We start from the raw sequence: 17404 nt of genomic DNA, 5'->3' as shown, positions 1-17404 counted from the left end.
TTAAGATTTTTTTGGAGTGTGAAGGAGGCAAAAGGGTGAATGCTTGTCAGCCTTTGCTCATGTCATTGTGCCTCATGTATTGGCTTCCTCAAATCCTGAAGCCTTGCATTAAGCACTGCTTTCTTATCACAGCCTCACTACTCTAGCTTTAGCTGTTGGTGAAACAGATGATATCCCTTTGTGTTGATTCAGGGAAAGTCAACATAAAATACAGGTTAACAATAGTAATCTCTCCTAACTCTGCTTACACTTATCTTTATCAGTTTAGAATTAATTATGGAATTCTGTTGACTCTCTAGAAGCCCTCTGAATGAAGATGTCTTTGCTACAAGAGGTCAAGAAACTAGCAGTGTTGAGAAAGAGATAAAAGAATTGCAAGGACAAATTTACAAGCTGCTTTTGCAGGTAAAGAAGATGAAAATCTCAGAACACTATTTTGCCTTTTGAATGAGAGGCTGAAGAAACTGGGGTCTGTTTAGCAAACTTCTTTGCGTGTGCTCCTTTCAAAGAACATTTTAATTGGAGACAGGCTTGTGTACCAGATTTAAAACTAAGGCTCTATGTAGCCCATCTGATTAGAAGACTTGACGTGTTTTGCAGATATTTGTGTTGAAAGGTAAATCTTCATCCTGGAACGGCTTTGAGGATGGTAGAACTTTTTTCCACAAGAAAGTGGTAGAACTCAAAACAGTACTGACTCTTCTCTTTTTTCATTGTTGTTGCTTACTAGGTGTTCTGTGTTGCAAAATGTTTTTCCTTTCTCTTTGCTTATTTTTTTTTTTTTTCCTTCCACCCCTTTCCCCAATACAGCCAGTTCATAGCAACGTTTCCAGTGGTTATGGTAGCCTTGGTAGCAGTGGTTCTTATGAGCACTACATCAGTGTAGCATCTTCAAGCGACTCCAATGGAAATTGTGCAGAGGAAACACAAGAACCAGTAAGTTTTTAGATATATCAATGCCTGTGCAGTAATAAAGTCACATTTTAAGAAATGAAGTGTCATGATGTGTATGTATGTATGTACGTAAGAATTCTACTTCAATGTAAAGGTATGTGGCTGTGTTCAAGCTAAGCGTACTTAAACGAGTTAATTATAGAATGCTGGTTTTTGGGTTTGATTTTCTTTTTGCTCATCAAAAAGAGCAGATTGCTGCTGCAGTACACTGAAGTAAATTGAAAGCTTGCTTAAAGTTTGGCCTTCTCAAAGAACGGGGGGACTTGAGGGGGGGAAGTGAGAAAGCCATGCAATTAGGAAGAGTGTTGGTGCACAAGATAAGTGGGGGGCTCTATTTGGTTTGGATTTTTGCATATTTTCTTTTTTTCATCAAGAGGATACGAGAGTGGTGTTATTAACTTCTGTAGGAGTGGAAACAATCCTGTCCTAAAAGAGAAGCATTGTTAATTAATTTCTTCTTGAGACTGCTGGGTAAATAATCAGCAGATGCTTGCTCTGAATTTGCATCAATATAAAACGCTTAAATGAGAAGCTGTTTGAGCATTATCACAGTTAAATTAGCCATGATAAGTATATTTACAAATGCCAGTAGATGCTAGACTTAGGCTGACAGTCTTTCAGTTAGGAGAATACAAGAACCCAACCCCATCTTAATAGCCTCCTGTGTCCACTTCTATTCCTTTTAATCTGACCTCACGTTTTCACGTATCTCAAGGTGACTTTGCAGCAGGTGTGTGCAGATGTCAACCGGATAAAGAATCTGGGACAGCAGCTGTATATTGCATCAAGGAGCAAGCCTCAGAATGGAAACGAACAGCCTATGGGTTCAGAAGTACTAGAAGGTAAAGTAACGTAATTGTGATCCTCAAGTTGATGGAAACTCTTGTGGGTCAGCCAAATTCACGGCTCTAGACTGCTGAAGTACTTAAGTTAGCATGTTAACATGGCTTAAATGTGGGAAGTATTTTGGTGGGGTTTTTTTGAGATGAAAATGCAGAATAACTTAGTAATGAGAGCTGTGCTGTGGTAGGCTGTATGTTCCTCTGAAGGTATCTCAGTGGGGGATTGTTTAGATGTCTTTGAGAACTTCTCCTTTTCTAGGGAAGAGGCACAGTGCTTCCTGTTTTCTCCCGACCTTGAGAAGTGATAGCACAGAAGAACTGGGCAATGCACTTTATGATGATTCAAAGAAGACTCCACACGTTCCTTCCTATCAGCAGATTAATTGTGTTGATAGTATCATCAGGTAGGAAACAACAAAGCAGTTACAGTGAATGGTACTGAAGGTCCAGTTAGTGTAAGGTAATTACATATGCAATTTGCATTGACTGGTTTTTGGGTTGGGATAAAATTCTAATTTGGAATGTATCTGCATTAAATATGTGAATCAGATCACATTTCTCAAGAAAGCCAGAACATGAAAACCTATTGTGGTAATTAAAAAATTGATTCTTTTCCAATTCAGCTCCTGTGTATACTTACACACAAACTGTATTGCCAACCAATATACTACTATATTAGCAACAACTAGGTTGAAACATCCTTGATAGTACAGCACTTGACTGAAAGTCTTTATTTACTGCAGTTGTGTAGAGGAAATCACCGTAATGAAAAATGAAGTCAGTATTTGCTTCCTTTATTAGACAAACAGAGGTTTTGGTCACTGCAATGAAGCATATACATCTGTGTGGTATCTCAGTTTGTGCTTTGCTTTTGTAGGAAGGCGCTACAGCTAAGCTATAATTTTGTTCTTGAGTAAAACTATCAATGGCTGTAATGCCTTGAAAAGCTTCTACTTCAGTGGATAATGTCACTTGTTTTTTCAAGTGGGAAGAGCTTCCTGTGATATGCTTATGTTTCAGATATCTAGAGAGCTGCAGTGTTCCAGTATTGAAAAGGAAATCTAAATCTTCCACAAATACATCATCATCTTCAGATGGTGACAAGAAAAACCAGGAGATCGGGGCATTGGGAGGTAATGTAAAGGATGCTGACCATTGTAATGGAAACACTTTTTTTTTCTGATATGCTACTGTTGTATGTTTCAAGGTTTCCTTTCATTTTTAAATTAGTACCACGCAAACGGTGCAGACGTTTTGGTTACAGGCAGTAAATAACTACTTCTCTTGCCTAGATCATGCAGTTAAGCAGAAGTTATAGCATTAAGTCTTTGAGTTTAGAATCTATCAGCAAGTACTTGCTGTTGCTAAATAAACCTTCTGTAGCTCACTGGTTTTATGCCACACTTAGTGTACTTTGACATTGTAGTGGTATACGAACGTTACATTTATTTGTGTATGTATCTATCCTATTTAACAGTTTGCATGGTTGAGTGGTTGCTTCTGAACCAATCAGATTTGATGGCTTAGGAACAATTGAAGTGCTTGGAAAGAAATTCAAAGTAGAAATCTTTCCATTTACCAATAGATACTGCTGTTCTTTCATCAATTAATTCCCAAACTCCAGTATTTGCTGATCAGGAAGAGATGCTGAAGAAGCAGACAAATGAAGGCATTGTGGGAGCTCCTCTGCCAGACCTGACCCTGTCCAACAAGTCTCTGAGTGTGGGATCTGCCTCCAGCCAGTGCAGTTACAGCAGCACTATTGTGCACGTCCCACACCCTGAATCAGGTACTATTCATTCTTGGAGAACATTGACTAGACTCACTGATTATTTTTTTTTTAGTATTGAACAATATTTTCTGACTGAAGTATGCAGTAGGAAACTTATGTTCAATTGAGATACTCTGAAATACAATTGAGGCACTTCAGCAGACACTGTGAAGAAAACTTGAGCCTGAAAATATTTAGTGTTTTTTTAAAACCTAGCTTTTAGTGCCCTGTTTTCCTTTGCGTTGTAACTTCACGACATACTTCTCAAATGCACCAGTGAGCTTTTGCATGGCAACTGATGAAGAAGATAAACATGACTAGTGGGCTGATATTACTTAATGCAAAAACACAAAAACGAGTATTTCACTGCAATCGTAAGAGGTATGGGGAAAGAACTAATTTGCTCAATTCGTGTTAATGTAACTCTATACTCTGCAGCGTCTGTCTGCTCAGTAGCTCAAATGTTTTTGTCTAACCCTCTGCATATTGTGGGTGTTGACACCAGAAGGCCAGAGCAAAGTGTGATTTATTTTTCTTTCCTCTACAAAGAAGTGACTACAATGGAGAATGCTCACGTTGGAAATGAACACGTGGAGCTGCCTCTGAATGCTCAGAATCCTGTTACAGTGGCTGAGGAGTTAAAGCCAGTTGGGTTAACAAAAGAGGCTTTGTCAGTCCACACTCAAAAGGAAGAGCAAAACTACGTGGACAGGTTCCGCAGGAGGATCTTGCTCTCTCCGTTTAGGACTTGCCTTCAGTGGGATAGCAGAAGTAACAATGGGCATTCCTATGACCAAGGTAGGCAGCAACTTTGAGAAATAGAGATTTACTGGGCTTATTTTAAAGACTAGCTTAGCAATGAAGACTTGTTCTCCTTTGTGTGATTTATTGAAAAATCTTACTATGGCTGAAAACAGAGTAGTTCTGAATTGTCAAGTCTTGGCAATGTCATTGCCCATGCTGAAGAGCTGTTGCATTTCGGTTGCTGCTGTTTCAGACTTTTTGCAAATCTCCCAAATAATGCAGCAAACCTAATCTGTCTGAAATAGCTTATTGCCTCCTTTTGAAAGAGGAAATATCTGATTGAGATAATCCAAAATTAAAAAAAATAAGATAAAAATTGATGATAGGAAGGGAAAACATTGTGGGTATGTCTGCAAGTCCATCACTGTAGTGTTTGGAAGAATTATGCAGAATTATCCAGAAGAAGGAAAGAAAGACAGCTCTGTGAATAAGCTACACTCAATGATCTGCATGTTTCTTTTTTTTTTTTCTTCATCTCCTTTTTTTTTTTTCTTCCTAGGTCTGTCATTTCAATGAGTGTCTCTTTTTCTTCCTCCTTAGGAAATTCTCCTTCTAAGGAGATGACTCCAACCAGCTGTAAAAATGGCAAAAAAGGAAAATTCAAGCACTGGAAACCTCAGAGACAGTCCTCAGATAGACGATCTCGTAGTAAAAATAGAAACAGTTTTCCATGTGAGAAGAGAAGAATTCAGAAGCAGTCACTTTCTCCCTCAGAAATGTCCTGTTTAAGGTCCTCCAGTACGAATTGCTTTCCTCCTGTAGGATTTCCTGTCTATTCAGATGCACTATCCAGTTTTCAAGCCTCTTCCATAGGAGAGGAACTTGCTATTTACTCAACAAAACCTGAGCCCACGTCATTGTCACAGCTGTGCTGTGGAGCACCATCAATTCCAGCACTTTCTCCCCCAAACATGGGGATGTTTATGGCTGCATTTTTTCACAATTTCCCCATATATGCTCAGATGCCTCAATATGCCTTTCTTCCTAGCCCTCAGAATGTTTATCTCCCTTCTTCATATCCATGCACTACTCTACCTCCTGCCCCTCCTCCTTCAGCTCCATCAGCCATAGCCCCAGTCTCTGTGGGTCAGTCCTATCCGGCCTTTTCTGCCGCATCCACGGAGGAGCAGCCGGAGGGACAGCATGGCTGGGCCTTACAGCTGAGTAGCTCACGGAGCAGCTCCCCCCTTCAGCTGAATTTGCTTCAAGAAGAGCTGCCAGAATCTGCGGAGCCTTTGGTTAATGCTGATGTTAAAGTATATGCAGAAGCTAAATGTGTAAGTAACAGAGATTTTTAGTGTCAAAGAGAAACTGACTTCAACAGTGTTCAGTCACCAGATTCTGTTAGCTTCTCTTACCAGTATCTATGCTCTGTAGACTGCAGGGCACAAATAACACAGGAGGCAGAGAAACTACGTTTGAGCCCATGGGAACTTGTAGCAGTGCAGAGTTGGTGCTCAGTAAATCTCACAGATGTGAGATCTGGTCTAGGCTGCTGCAAGCTGCTCTTGCGCAGTGCTTTGGCAATGCTTTCTTTATTTTTTTCCCCATTAAATTGTCAGTAGGTTTGGGTGGGCTTCTATGCATGTGGAGCTTGGTTAGGACTACGCAGTTCGCATCTTTTTCACTGAGTCCCACAGTCTCTGTGGAGAGTTAAAACAAAGGGAAGATACTTTTCTAATTACTCCCTCTGTCTCCCAGGGATGCAGCTAATGACCGAAGAACAGGGATCCGTGTGGGTCGGTTTCCATACATGGGCATAGGAAAGGCCTCTCCAGCTTCCGCGGTAAACTCAGAGGCAGGAATCTGAGCTCTGCAGGCAAGGAAAAAAGTCTCGGGAATCCAGTTTGTGCTGAAAAGGCTGGATCAGCTGAAACTGCAGGGTAGGGTCCTGAGGGGGAGTTGATGTATCTGTAGTTGCTGAAGCTATGAGCTTAATGCAGTGACTGAGGGGATTGCTTTCACTTTCCCTGTAGGGCAGCATCACTTGATGTATGTGGCTGCTCCGTGCCACCTAACAGAGCATGAAGAAAACTGACTCTCTTGTCAGCACAAAACTTAATGCGAAAGTACAATATCTTGAAGGAAACCCCCTGGGGAAAGATCTGCAGCATGAATCAGAAAGTCTGGACGCTTGTTGATTTCATGTGTGAAGAGTTTTATCATGAGTTAGCCATTCATTTTCAGAGCTAGAAATTCCAAAGCTATTGAACTGATGCAAGAATTTGTCAACATGTTACAAATTCACTAAATGCATGAACTTCCTTTTTCAAGCTTGAGGGTGACTTCCATGGATGTTTTTGATTTTTGTTTCCAGGACAATAGTCGGGAAGATAGTGGTAACAGTGCTAGTAGCCATTGTGCTTCATGTGAATGTACTGACCGCTTGCTGCGTGAGGACTCCCAGTCAGGCGCAGGTTCAGCAGCATCAGGCAGTGGATTGGCTTTATCTAGTTCTTTAGGCTCTCACTCCTGTGAAACTTCTGGTGGTGGCACAGGTAAGGAAGTTAAGATCTGGACACTTGCTACTCCAACGTTAGGTGGGTTGCTAACATGTTGGTAAATCATAAAAAAAAAAAAAAAATACACTGTGATGGGAGTGGGAAGTCCCAGTAAGAGGCTGCGTTGTCATTATTTTTCACCAGCTTTCAGTGTTTGAGGCCAAATTTAGTTGAGTCACAATAGTCAGAAATTAGAGTCCAGAAGTTGTTCCTTAAATCTGTAAGTTAGGCTTCTAACTTATGCTCGTTAACAGTTCTTTTTCTTTCCATTAGAGGGTGGTTTGCATCTTACTTGAGTAAGGGTAAATCTGCATAGAGCAGGGCTTCTTGGAACAAAAGCAGAGAAGTTGAGGCAAATCTTGAGAATAGTAAGTAAAACCTTGGAGGTCTTGAGCAACTTAATAGAATAAGTTTTATCTTTGAATTGTCAGTAAGCGGTAATCTCTTACCAGAGGACTCATCTGAGAGGACCTGTGTTAGCCCTGTTGGAAATAGCTTGCACAAACACACCAGTGAATTTTACTATTTGTACTGGATTATCAAGACCTTGTCAGAATTGTTTTTTTGTTTTTTTTTCCCTTGGTAATTCTCAGCAGGCAGTAGGAAAAGCAGCAAGTATTTTGCCAGTAATGATTCTTCTGAAACTTCCAAAACAGACACTAATCAAGAGGCAAAAGAAAAACAGACATCTCATAAATCTAAACATGAGTCAGCCTGGGTGACGATGGATCGCACACCTGAGCAAGTTCTAATGACGTACCAAATGCCCAACAGGTTAGAAAACATTGTTTTCTGACATACAGTTTGGAGTTGTGCAAGGAAGAAATGTAGAGTTAAAAACAAGACCCTGGAAACAGTATATGGGCCAATAAAACTCAGAAGTTGTTTGTTTACTGTTCTAGGCTCCGGGCATTTCCTTTAATCTAGTTCTTGCCCGTATTTCTTTTAATCTACTTTTTTGCCCGTATTTTTTTAACTCTTAAGATACGATAACATGAAACCTCTTTGTTGAAATGCTAAGCTGATTGGGATTTGCCCTGCACTTTGTAAAAAATGTGTTGTTTGCAATTGCTTCTATGTAATTTGTGGTGAGATTCCTCATTATAAAAAACTAAATAAGCCAACCTGAAAGTTAGTCGGGTGTTGAAAAAGCTTCCCAACTAAAATTAGGTATAACAAAACAGTTACTTTTCATTGGCTGACTTCAGCCTTACATACAGCTCTATCCCACGGTTATTATCAGCAATGCTTGCCTCCTTGTATTCAGTGCAGCTGTGCTAACAGGTGTCTGTGGTTCTTTTTTGTTTTGTGTTACAGAATTAAAGAGGAAGTTTTAAAAGAGGATATGGAGAAGCTGATAGTCATGCGACAGCAACAGCCTTGGTTTTCAGATAGGCAAAAGAGGGAGCTTGCAGAAGTGCATACGTGGCTCCAGACACAGACTGTCCCACTACAAATCAACATTCAAGTAAGGAGCTGTGAAAGGAATCAGCTGCTTATTCGTCTTGGCTAGCTAGGGGTAGTGCTGCTTCCAGCTAATGTGATTTTTACAGCATGAGGGTCACTGATAGCTGTTACTTGTGAATGCTGGAAGGCTTGAGAATGCTAGCTAAATGTTGGAAGTGCAAGTACATGCCTCTGAAAACTAAAATCTCTGTATGGTCTCTACTTTTTTTAAAGAGACTTCATTCAATTCATGAGAAATTTCAAGAGATTGCAGCATATCATGCTACCAGGATGGATTCTTTGCAATATCCAGGGAATTTAAATGATATGTCCTTGTTCCTTTCTAAAGGGATGTGTTACGTGTGACATCAGGGAAGCAACTTGTGAGGCTGCAATGGCTGATGACAATATGGAAAACAAGGGAAAACCATTTCCAGTCTTGGAACACTGAAGACATCCCTGCCTGTGACAGTAAAACTGGTTGGAATAATTCCCATTACCTTTTCCTTTGGCTTTGCAAGATACTAGCAGCAAATCTCTCCAGCTGTCTTTTCCCACCACGAGCAATCGTACGTGAAACTAAACCTTTCTCCGTTACTCCCTTTGCTCCTGGCAGGATTTTGAAGACAATCTTTCACTGGGAGGTTGTTTGTGACGTCAGGAAGGAAAACTTGACAAGAATGAATGGTTATGAATGGATTGTTTCTAACTTCTGATTGCTCAGTGTTGAGCAAAATATAAAGATTTTTTTGTTTTGTTTTGTGGTTGTATTGTACTGTTTTTTCGTTGTTTTTTTTTAACTGAACAGATAAGAGTCTGAAAAGATGCAGTAATTATGAGCTTACATTGGTACAGCCCTGTTTGTTGTCCATTGAGGTAGATGTATCAGTACCAGTGAATCTGAGCTACATCAGAGCATCCTTCAATTTTGTTTATTCGGTCTGTGAAGATCTAAACTAGAGATTCTAAAGTTGCTTTGAGGCTTTAAGTTCTACAGAATGCCATAGCCTTTTAATGAGTGACTGAAAACTGGGTAAGTTATTGGGCATCAAAATACCTTTCTTCAGTTTGTGTCCATCAAAAAAAGTCCAATAAACTGAAGTGAAAAAGAGCAAAGCTATTCATTATGCTTTTCACAAGCACTTTCTGAATGTTGTTCAGCTTTTTGTGTGGTGTAACTCATCTGTTACATGAAAAGTTTTCAGTTTTATTCGCTAATGAGCTACTTGTTGAGTAAGTTAAATAATATGACTTCAGATAACTGAAAGAAATTTAAATTTATCTGTAGGCTTTTCCTATTTTTCTAATCAATTCAGTGGAAATCTTTGTCACTAAAGCTTGTTTCATGGAATGTTATTTTCATTGTATTTTAAGTGTTGAAGACTTTCGACTCAGGCGGTGTTTTGTTTTGTTTTGTTTTTTTCCCCCACAGTATTTCTGCTCATTTTGTGTGTGTGTGTGTGTGTGTGTGTGTGTGTATGTTGCTTTCTGTTTATTCTTAAGCTGCACTACTTTGTCTTTCATCTTGGGCTTTTCTTTTTTAAGTGTTGTAAATCAGCAACGATTCATACACACTCAGTATCTCATGTGCTTGAAGTTTAAATGCTTTTTAAAATAAGAATCCTCAATAGATGTTTACATATAGAAAGTCATACACTTGTAGAAAAGTCCCTGACTTAGTAAGTGTGGTACCTTACTCATATTTTTACTTTCAGCACTTTCCAAAGATAGAATGCAGTTTTATAACCTCACTGCCTAAAACATTTGCTCTAAAACGTGTAGTAAGATGCTTTTTGTATATGGTTCTTTCCCTAGCACGGAAGGTTCTTAACTAACTTATTAATGTAATTGAATCAGTTCTGGTTAGCTGTACTTAAATTCACTGCTTTAATATGGTTTGAGGCTTAGTGAAATAATCTGTTTCACGTAGTGAAATGAACATTCCAAATAAGGGCACTTATCTCCTTCAGGAGAATTTAAATAAGCCAGAAGAAAAGTGAGATTACTTATAATGCTAAGACATCTGTTTTATAAAAGGATGAGACTTAGTTTTGGATAATGATAACTTAGTCCTAATAACTTGAATAATCCCTTTAATTCATAGGTCTGGGAACGTGTCCTTATCCCTCTTGTATAAAGAGAGGCAGAGGCAGGAAGGACTTGTGCAGGTGCACAGCCCCGCTTCGTACCAAGCCCAGGAGTGTAATCAGGGATCTTTGTTCACTCTGTCCAGTGCTGTCTTGGCTACAAATGGTCAAGATTCTCACCTGTACACACAAACTGTTATGCTGTTTCTCCTTGGAGAATGTTAACCTTTCCTGTGTTAACTACTGCAGGAACCTGTGCTCAGTAGATCCATATAGAAGCAGAAATTCTGGACGGTTCTTACAGTGGTGTGACCTCTGTACCCCACGGTCATCACATGCGGTGCAGGAGCGTGAGCCTTGGAGTTTAAATACAAAGCAAGTAATCCTGACTCAGGCTTAGGTGCAAGGTTAAGAGAAACCAAGTGGTGAATCAGTGCCCTGTGTGATAATGGCACTAAATTGTTTGCCCAGGAACACAAACAGTCTTATCTGCAAAACTGAATTTAAGACAAAAAATAGTTTTCCAAGCTATTCTTTACCCCACTGAAACAGCAACATCTAGCAAGAAAATGCCTTATTGGGCCTCTTTGAAGGACCTCGTTTCTGTAAGCTTTTAGGAGCTGATGATTTTTATATCGTTTTTCACTCTTTGTAGCCTGCTGACGTAGTCACGGTGAAATAGTTTTGATCTGAAAGAGCAATGGAGTAAATACTGCAGCCAGGTGTGCAGACTGCTTTGTGTGACTTTGTTTTGATTGATACAGTTAAAATACTGGAGACAGTTTAAAGCTTCTCAAAGTTTTAGTTTTTAGGTACCAAATGGAATAAACTCAAATTCAGCAATGTCGCAGTTCTGCCCTCTGTGGGGGTTTCAGCAGGTTGGATTAAGCAGGCTGCTTTTTTTTTTTTTCCTGTGCAAAAATAGTTTTATGTTTAAAGTAGGTTAATGACTGCAGATGTGTCATGGCGTTGGTGTGAGCAGAAGGGGGACCCCAGTGTATTTTTGCAGCATGGATGAATGTGGTGGTGAGTTTATCTCCAGCTGAATTGATTTTAAATCACAATTGAATGAATATTTGCATTAGTTGATAGGAATATTTCACTGAAGTATTATTCAGCTGAGGCTTAATTTGTAGTTGTGATTTTTTTTCACTGTACAACCTGGAGGGGCAGCTGTTTTTATAAATAAAACAAAAAAAACCCACATCCTCCCAAGAACTTCTTGAAGCATGTTTGCTTTTGTTATTGGGTAATTTCTGGAACATTCAATATTTTGTAGGTACGGTGAAGATGATCCCCATGGCTATTTATACTGCTGGTTTTTTGTTGTATTTTTTGTGCATTGTTTTTCAGGATATGCTGCTTTGTTTCTGAACGTGTCCCAGAAAGGAGGGCACACACACACTGACTGTAAAGGATTATTACTGGATGTGTAGAGTGCTCAGCTTTGGTGTGCACAGTTGAAAGCTTCTGTCTTTCCTGAGTCTGTTAGAGAAGTGTAAATAATAAACACTGTGAGCACTTGAGCCTCACCATTCTAAGAATTGTGTTCTAGAGAAAACAGAAACAATTCATGGGTTATCACAGATGTGTCTCCTAGAGCAAGAAAGCTCTTAACTGCAGAGAAACAATTTGCTGATCAAAAGTGATCGGTTTGACTTGAGTGCTCTTCCTGCACTCCTGCAGGGAGGAAAGCCTGAGGTGGAAGCTGCCGAGAGCTGTAGTTACAGCAGCACTGGGGAGAAGCTGAGTTTGCTGCTGCTCTGTCAAGAGCTGGACAGGCTGCCTGGCCTCAGGCACTGGAGGTAACTTGCAATGCTTGTTTTTCACTTATTCTTCATTATTTTATTTAGTTTGTTTGCCGTTCTGAAACAGGCTTTAACAGTTGTTTTTCTTCAAGTCTTCAAGCTGGATACCTTTTCTTGCCTCTGAAATAAATCTTCAGTAGTTATTCATTTAGATAATCTTGAAGCCTTTTCCTACAGGTTTTTATTGACTGATGAGGCGGCAGGGAAGGAGTAATTTCCAGTCAGACACTGACTTGCTGCATTGTGTAAGAGGAAGACAAATGTTCAGAAGACTTGAAGTACCTGTGCAGTGCATCCAGCTACTCTGCATTCGTAAGGACATTTTTCTTTGTTACAGCTGGCTTCATCTATCTTATGACTTATCTGATGTGAACGAGTTCCATCGAGCCTGTAGGCCTTGTTTAAGCAGAACAGGTAGAGATTTATGAGGTATGTGCTACGTTGATCTCAGTTATATGTATCTTAGGCAAAGTTTAATTCAAGCTTTGTGAACCTTGATTAGTGTGAGGTTTATGCGAAGTACAAAGTGAACAAAGTAGGACTTTGCAGCTCAAACTATTGGTGTGTATCATGAAGACTGATATTGCCTAGAGACAATTCTTGAGTCTTTAGCTTTATTCACTATTAAGATGTACCTGGGACTGAGATAAAGTGTGCTAGGGCTTAGGAAACAAAGGAATCTTAAATTGTCTCCCGTTGGAAGGGATTGTTGGGAATCGGGTACAACCTCTGGCTCCTTGCAGGGCCACTCAAAACTCGGACCCTGTGTCTGAGAGCACGGTCCATAATGCTTCTCGAACTCCAGGAGCTGTGGCACCTGCCCTGGGGAGCCTTTTTCATGCCCACCGCTCAGATCAGAAGAGACCCAGTTTATCATTCGCGCTATGAACATCTGTATTGGGCTTGTTTAAGCTTTTCAGTAGTTTTTCTTCACTATCTTTGGGTATTGGAATTTTGCTGTCACGTCATCTCATTCTCATCCTCCACTGACAGTTTGCACTTTGAGTTCCAAGTCCTGTTGTTGACAGCACTACTATTTACATTCTGCTGTACTTGCTAATGTTCAGCTACAATTAGTAAAGTTTTTGTTATGCACTGGCAATTCTGTTGTCTTAAGCAGCTGGGGCTGGTCAAGGTGCTGCTGAGAAACGGACTTGGTCAAACTGTATTTATGAGTGATATTATCAGAGGTTGTAGGAATAGACACTTGATCCTGACCTGTGCTTATTTTATAAGGGGTGCCTCAGGAATGATAGGAGGGGACTGGGCACCAGCTGTGTGCTGCCGTCCTTCGCTGGCATTATCGGAGCCCTTCCTCCCCAGCACTTTCAATTGCATCAAGGGATCAAATAATGAAGGAGAAAGTCCTCTTGCTTCTGAACTTATACGTAGTTGAGGCCACTTTTTAAGGGGGGAAAAAAAAAGGGATGTGTCATGGGAATCATGTTTCTCCTGCCTGAGTTCTCATCATGTTATGTATCTTTCATTTTGTACTGTTACTTTCATCCTGTTGTGCTGAACTCTAAGAAAATATTACTCTGCTCACAGAATATTTGCAAAACATCAACCATTTATTAATTTCCAAGTAGTTTAGAGTCTAAAGTTAGGAGCTATCTTCAAATTTCTTCATTCTGAATTCAAATCAAGCAAGTTTATGTACATGGTTTTAGACGTATGTATAAATTATGCAGCTGAAGTTGGGGAGGTTTGTTCTGTTTACACGCAGTATTTCCAGAAGCACTCAGAAAGGTTGCCACGTTTCTTGTACTGCTTCCTGTCCTTCATCAGCAAGCGGCCCAGCAGAGCAATTCGTGGGTGATTTCCATAGAAAGCCTGAAGTCAAACAGAGGCAGACAGGTTACTGGTGGCTGCTTAATATTCCCATTGAGAAAGTATACTCCTTACTACTCCTCAGGTTTAGATGATGTACTTAAAACAGTCTACATCTTCAGTCAAACAGAAATGATATTCTCAATTTACCTGCTGGCTGATAGCAGCTCAGATAATATTGCATGGCCTGTGCTGCAGTGGGGGGAAAGAGGATGCGTGGCTTATGCTGGTTGACATACAGGGCAGGCGTGCTGAAGTTGGATATTGACCTTCATTTAAAGTTGATTTACTGGGGGGGGAGGGACACATTGGATTTGTTTGCATGAAATTCTCTTTTTTTCCTAAATTTGTTTTTATTATTCTCTTTTTTCCTCTGCAATCCTAACTGCCCAGTGATTCCAGCTTCAAGAATATTGTGGCACACATTAACCTACTATGTTAAATCTGTGGATCTTAAGTGGTGTCTTTGTAACAAGCTCATGTAGTTTAAAACATGAGGTCTTAATTTAGCAAATGATTATTTACTTACCTCTTCGATATTTTTCCTTGGACTGTAGCTGCTGGAGGTAAGACCTGGTAGAGAAGAGGCAAAATGTTTTGTTTTTTAATAAATAGTGGACCTACGTGTGTCTGCTGTGACTGGTGGATGTATAAACTATTGGCACTCTGATATAAGGTGCTTTGGTAAAGCCTCACCTGCTTTATTGTCTTCAACCAGTGTGCCCAAGAGCTCCTGCAGAAACTGAGGCAGGGAGGTACTTTCTGAGCTGCCCAGCTGCTCCAGATTTAGCCTTGAATCTTCATCAGCTGCAAGAGGAAGATGAGAGATGGTTGTTTGGTAGGGGCCTTATGCCTTTAATCCCAGTTTCATTCCATTTCAGATGATTTCCAAGCAGGTAAGTTAGCTCTATCTATTGAAAAGGATCTTAAAATCATAAATCGCCCATCCTCATTTAATGGATGTTACAGGGAGTAGCTAGATTTGTGTGGGTTTTTTTTTGTTGGTGGTTTATATCGGAATTCCTTTACAAATGAGTTTCTCCACTGGAGCTTTTCTGTGACTGAAGATGAATTTTACTGTTGGAGGCTTATTAACTTACTCTATTTGCCAACTATTAAGTGCAATAAAATGGGGGAAAGGACAGGAATAAATGCTGGGAATCTTAAAGGAGATTTTGACAGCTGTACTTCCTGGTATGTTTCTCTTGTCTCTCAGTCAAAGTGTGTAGCAGTACTGATATTACTCTCTGAATTACGGGTTGGTGATACCTGATGGAATTATTTGGATGTGAATAGAGAATTTGTAGTTCTGTAACTAACCTGTTACCCCCAGGTAGGCTGCAAACAGGAGCCCTTAATGGTTCTACACTTCAGGTAACAGTGAACTTCTCTGCTATAATTAACAGAAGCTATTTAAAATAATGGATGCTGAAAGCGAGCTATTGCAAAACTCTTAATTGTGTTGTTTTTTTAGTTGCATTTCTTGATTATTCTGTGGAGTTTTAGTTGCTTTTACCTGTACGGATGTGTGAAACTGTAGCTCTTTTATGTGATACACAAGAAAAAAAACACTGCAAATGATCTCCCAACATTTCAGTGTTGGTCTGCTATGAAGATATTTGCAGACCTTTGACTTAGGCTTAGTTTGTCAGGGCAGTTATAAAGCACAGTGGGGGTTGCAGTGTAGGACTGACTATGAGTACTGTACGTTCCCTTTTCTGTGCAGAGAGAAGTTTGTATGCATATTCCCATGCTGTTTTTCAATTCAGAACAGTGTTAACAGGTGATGTTGCTTTGAGATTTAAAACAAACAAAACAAACAGTCTTCACAGAGCTCCACTCCTATCTTACCCTCTTGTATTACTCTTTATATTTGCAAGGAAGATTAATTAGCCCAATGGTTATATCCAGCACATTCATTTTTGAAGATAAATGGTTAGTTATCATATCATCCTATGATAAGATAGATGCTGTCCATACTAAGTCATGGCTGCTTGTAAGTGGCAAATTATTTTGTGGAATGTTTGAGAAGATGCTGGCTTAGCAAGTCCAAGCTATACACAGCAAACTAGGGGTGATGGATGGATATCCATATGCCAACAACAGCAGAGCAATTATGTTACAGGAGCTTTTTTGTATCTAGCTTTGTGAAAGAGTCCCGTATTAATTTGCCTGTTCTTTCATAGCTCACTTCAGGAATGCTTCCAGCACAGTCAGGTCTGATAATGATAACCCTGTAGGCACTGCATGCAGTTCAACAATACATCTTACTCTGGCTTACGGTACGACTTCAAATTTTGAGAACAGCTTTTTCGAGCAAAGATTTATTCTTTCACTGTGTGGAGTGGAGTCTGCATTAGTGCAGGCAGAAGGCATGCTCAGTAGAAAATCATGCTCAATACAGTGCTATTTTTGTACACTAAGTCAGGTTGCCTGCACTTGATACGAGTAGGAATCCTTGTAGTGGGCTTACTCCATTTAAAATGCAACTTCAGTTAAGCATAGTTCACTTTAAAGCTCAGCAAGTGCCATTCAGCCAAGTTTCTGTAAATTACCTAATGTCTACTAACATTGCTTCAGAGATGGATGCTGCATCTGCCAGCTCGCACTCGTTCACTGCGGGTCTCAATTATATTGCCCCTTAGATTTAAAAGCAGCAGGAAGAAATATGTAAAAGCACCCAACCTGCCCGTTTTACAGAACTGCTGCCCACCAGTGATATTACTTGTGGCCAGTGTTCTGAAGTCATTCCTGCTTTATATCCAGCTGATCAGCACAGATAAAGATCCCCTCTGAAAGCATACCTGCTGCTGCTCTGGCATTCATGTTCTACTTGCTCTCTTATGATTGCTAAATCCAAAGGGCTTACCTGGGAGTTGATAAGACATCTCGCTGGCGTTGATGACGGGCAGAGAGAAGAGAGGACAGGAGAAGCTGATGATAATGAGACAGCAGAATACCAGCTTATGCATTGTTGCTCTGTTGAATATATTTCGTCTTGTCAACGCCTGTAATTCGGAACTCCAGACTGTTGCCTCTGCTCCCTGTTTCACTCATTATATAGCCACTCATGACCTCATAAATATGGTCATACCCCTTCCCTCCCCCCCAAAAGAGAAATCCAATGAATTTATTGTCTATTGATTGTAAATGGAAACCACTTTGCATTGATGTAATTTTTCAAGGTAACACCTCATGGACAATAAATTTACTGTCTTATAGCTTGATGTACGAAATGGATATTATATCAACCCAAGCACAGTAAAGTTTATAAATCTGGCATAAAGAAAATAACTTCCAGTTATAAATCATGAGTTAACAAAAGGGTCAGACGTTGGTTGAAATGACCAGGGCAGTAAGA

The 17404-nt window shown here is 40.0% G+C and overlaps 2 protein-coding genes across 11 annotated transcripts in view; one reads left to right on the top strand and one right to left on the bottom strand.

The window, feature by feature from the left end:
* Nucleotides 1–9429, top strand: part of PER3 (period circadian regulator 3) — a 16627-nt gene extending 7198 nt beyond the window's left edge. The window contains exons 9-21 of one of the 10 annotated variants that reach the window (XM_019622419.2): nucleotides 300–405; nucleotides 811–936; nucleotides 1670–1796; nucleotides 2056–2200; nucleotides 2817–2929; nucleotides 3382–3585; nucleotides 4117–4365; nucleotides 4912–5648; nucleotides 6689–6869; nucleotides 7466–7646; nucleotides 8190–8340; nucleotides 8668–8798; nucleotides 8935–9429. In XM_019622419.2, the coding sequence (XP_019477964.1) occupies nucleotides 300–405; nucleotides 811–936; nucleotides 1670–1796; nucleotides 2056–2200; nucleotides 2817–2929; nucleotides 3382–3585; nucleotides 4117–4365; nucleotides 4912–5648; nucleotides 6689–6869; nucleotides 7466–7646; nucleotides 8190–8340; nucleotides 8668–8769 (2422 nt within the window). In that variant the 3' untranslated portion in view covers nucleotides 8770–8798; nucleotides 8935–9429. Of the gene's footprint in view, nucleotides 1–299; nucleotides 406–810; nucleotides 937–1669; nucleotides 1797–2055; nucleotides 2201–2816; nucleotides 2930–3381; nucleotides 3586–4116; nucleotides 4366–4911; nucleotides 5649–6072; nucleotides 6870–7465; nucleotides 7647–8189; nucleotides 8341–8667 lie in introns of those variants that run through there. The other 9 variants (XM_019622424.2, XM_019622421.2, XM_019622422.2 and 6 more) reach the window with 9 other exon arrangements.
* A 4500-nt stretch (nucleotides 9430–13929) lies between these two features.
* On the bottom strand, nucleotides 13930–17382 carry UTS2 (urotensin 2). The gene is made up of 4 exons (XM_003212179.4): nucleotides 16913–17382; nucleotides 14740–14850; nucleotides 14573–14616; nucleotides 13930–14046 (listed from the first exon to the last, which is right to left on the bottom strand). Exons 1-4 carry the CDS (start codon nucleotides 17013–17015, stop codon nucleotides 13930–13932), a joined length of 375 nt encoding a protein of 124 aa, XP_003212227.1. The 5' UTR covers nucleotides 17016–17382.
* Between the last annotated feature and the right edge of the window lie 22 nt (nucleotides 17383–17404).

This window comes from Meleagris gallopavo, chromosome 23 (assembly GCF_000146605.3).
Source record: "Meleagris gallopavo isolate NT-WF06-2002-E0010 breed Aviagen turkey brand Nicholas breeding stock chromosome 23, Turkey_5.1, whole genome shotgun sequence".
Lineage (NCBI taxonomy): Eukaryota > Metazoa > Chordata > Aves > Galliformes > Phasianidae > Meleagris > Meleagris gallopavo.
The sequence above is the reverse complement of the archived record's forward strand: the minus strand, read 5'-3'. Positions and strand labels throughout refer to the sequence as shown.

What these genes read in the sequence shown, in the direction of transcription:
- UTS2 (XM_003212179.4), bottom strand. Translation starts at nt 17,015, where the DNA reads ATGCATAAGCTGGTATTCTGCTGTCTCATTATCATCAGCTTCTCCTGT. An exon ending in GGTTGAAGACAATAAAGCAG is followed by an intron (nt 14,617 to 14,739) that starts GTGAGGCTTTAC and finishes CTTCTCTACCAG; the next exon opens with GTCTTACCTCCAGCAGCTAC. An exon ending in CAAGGAAAAATATCGAAGAG is followed by an intron (nt 14,047 to 14,572) that starts GTAAGTAAATAA and finishes GTTTGACTTCAG; the next exon opens with GCTTTCTATGGAAATCACCC.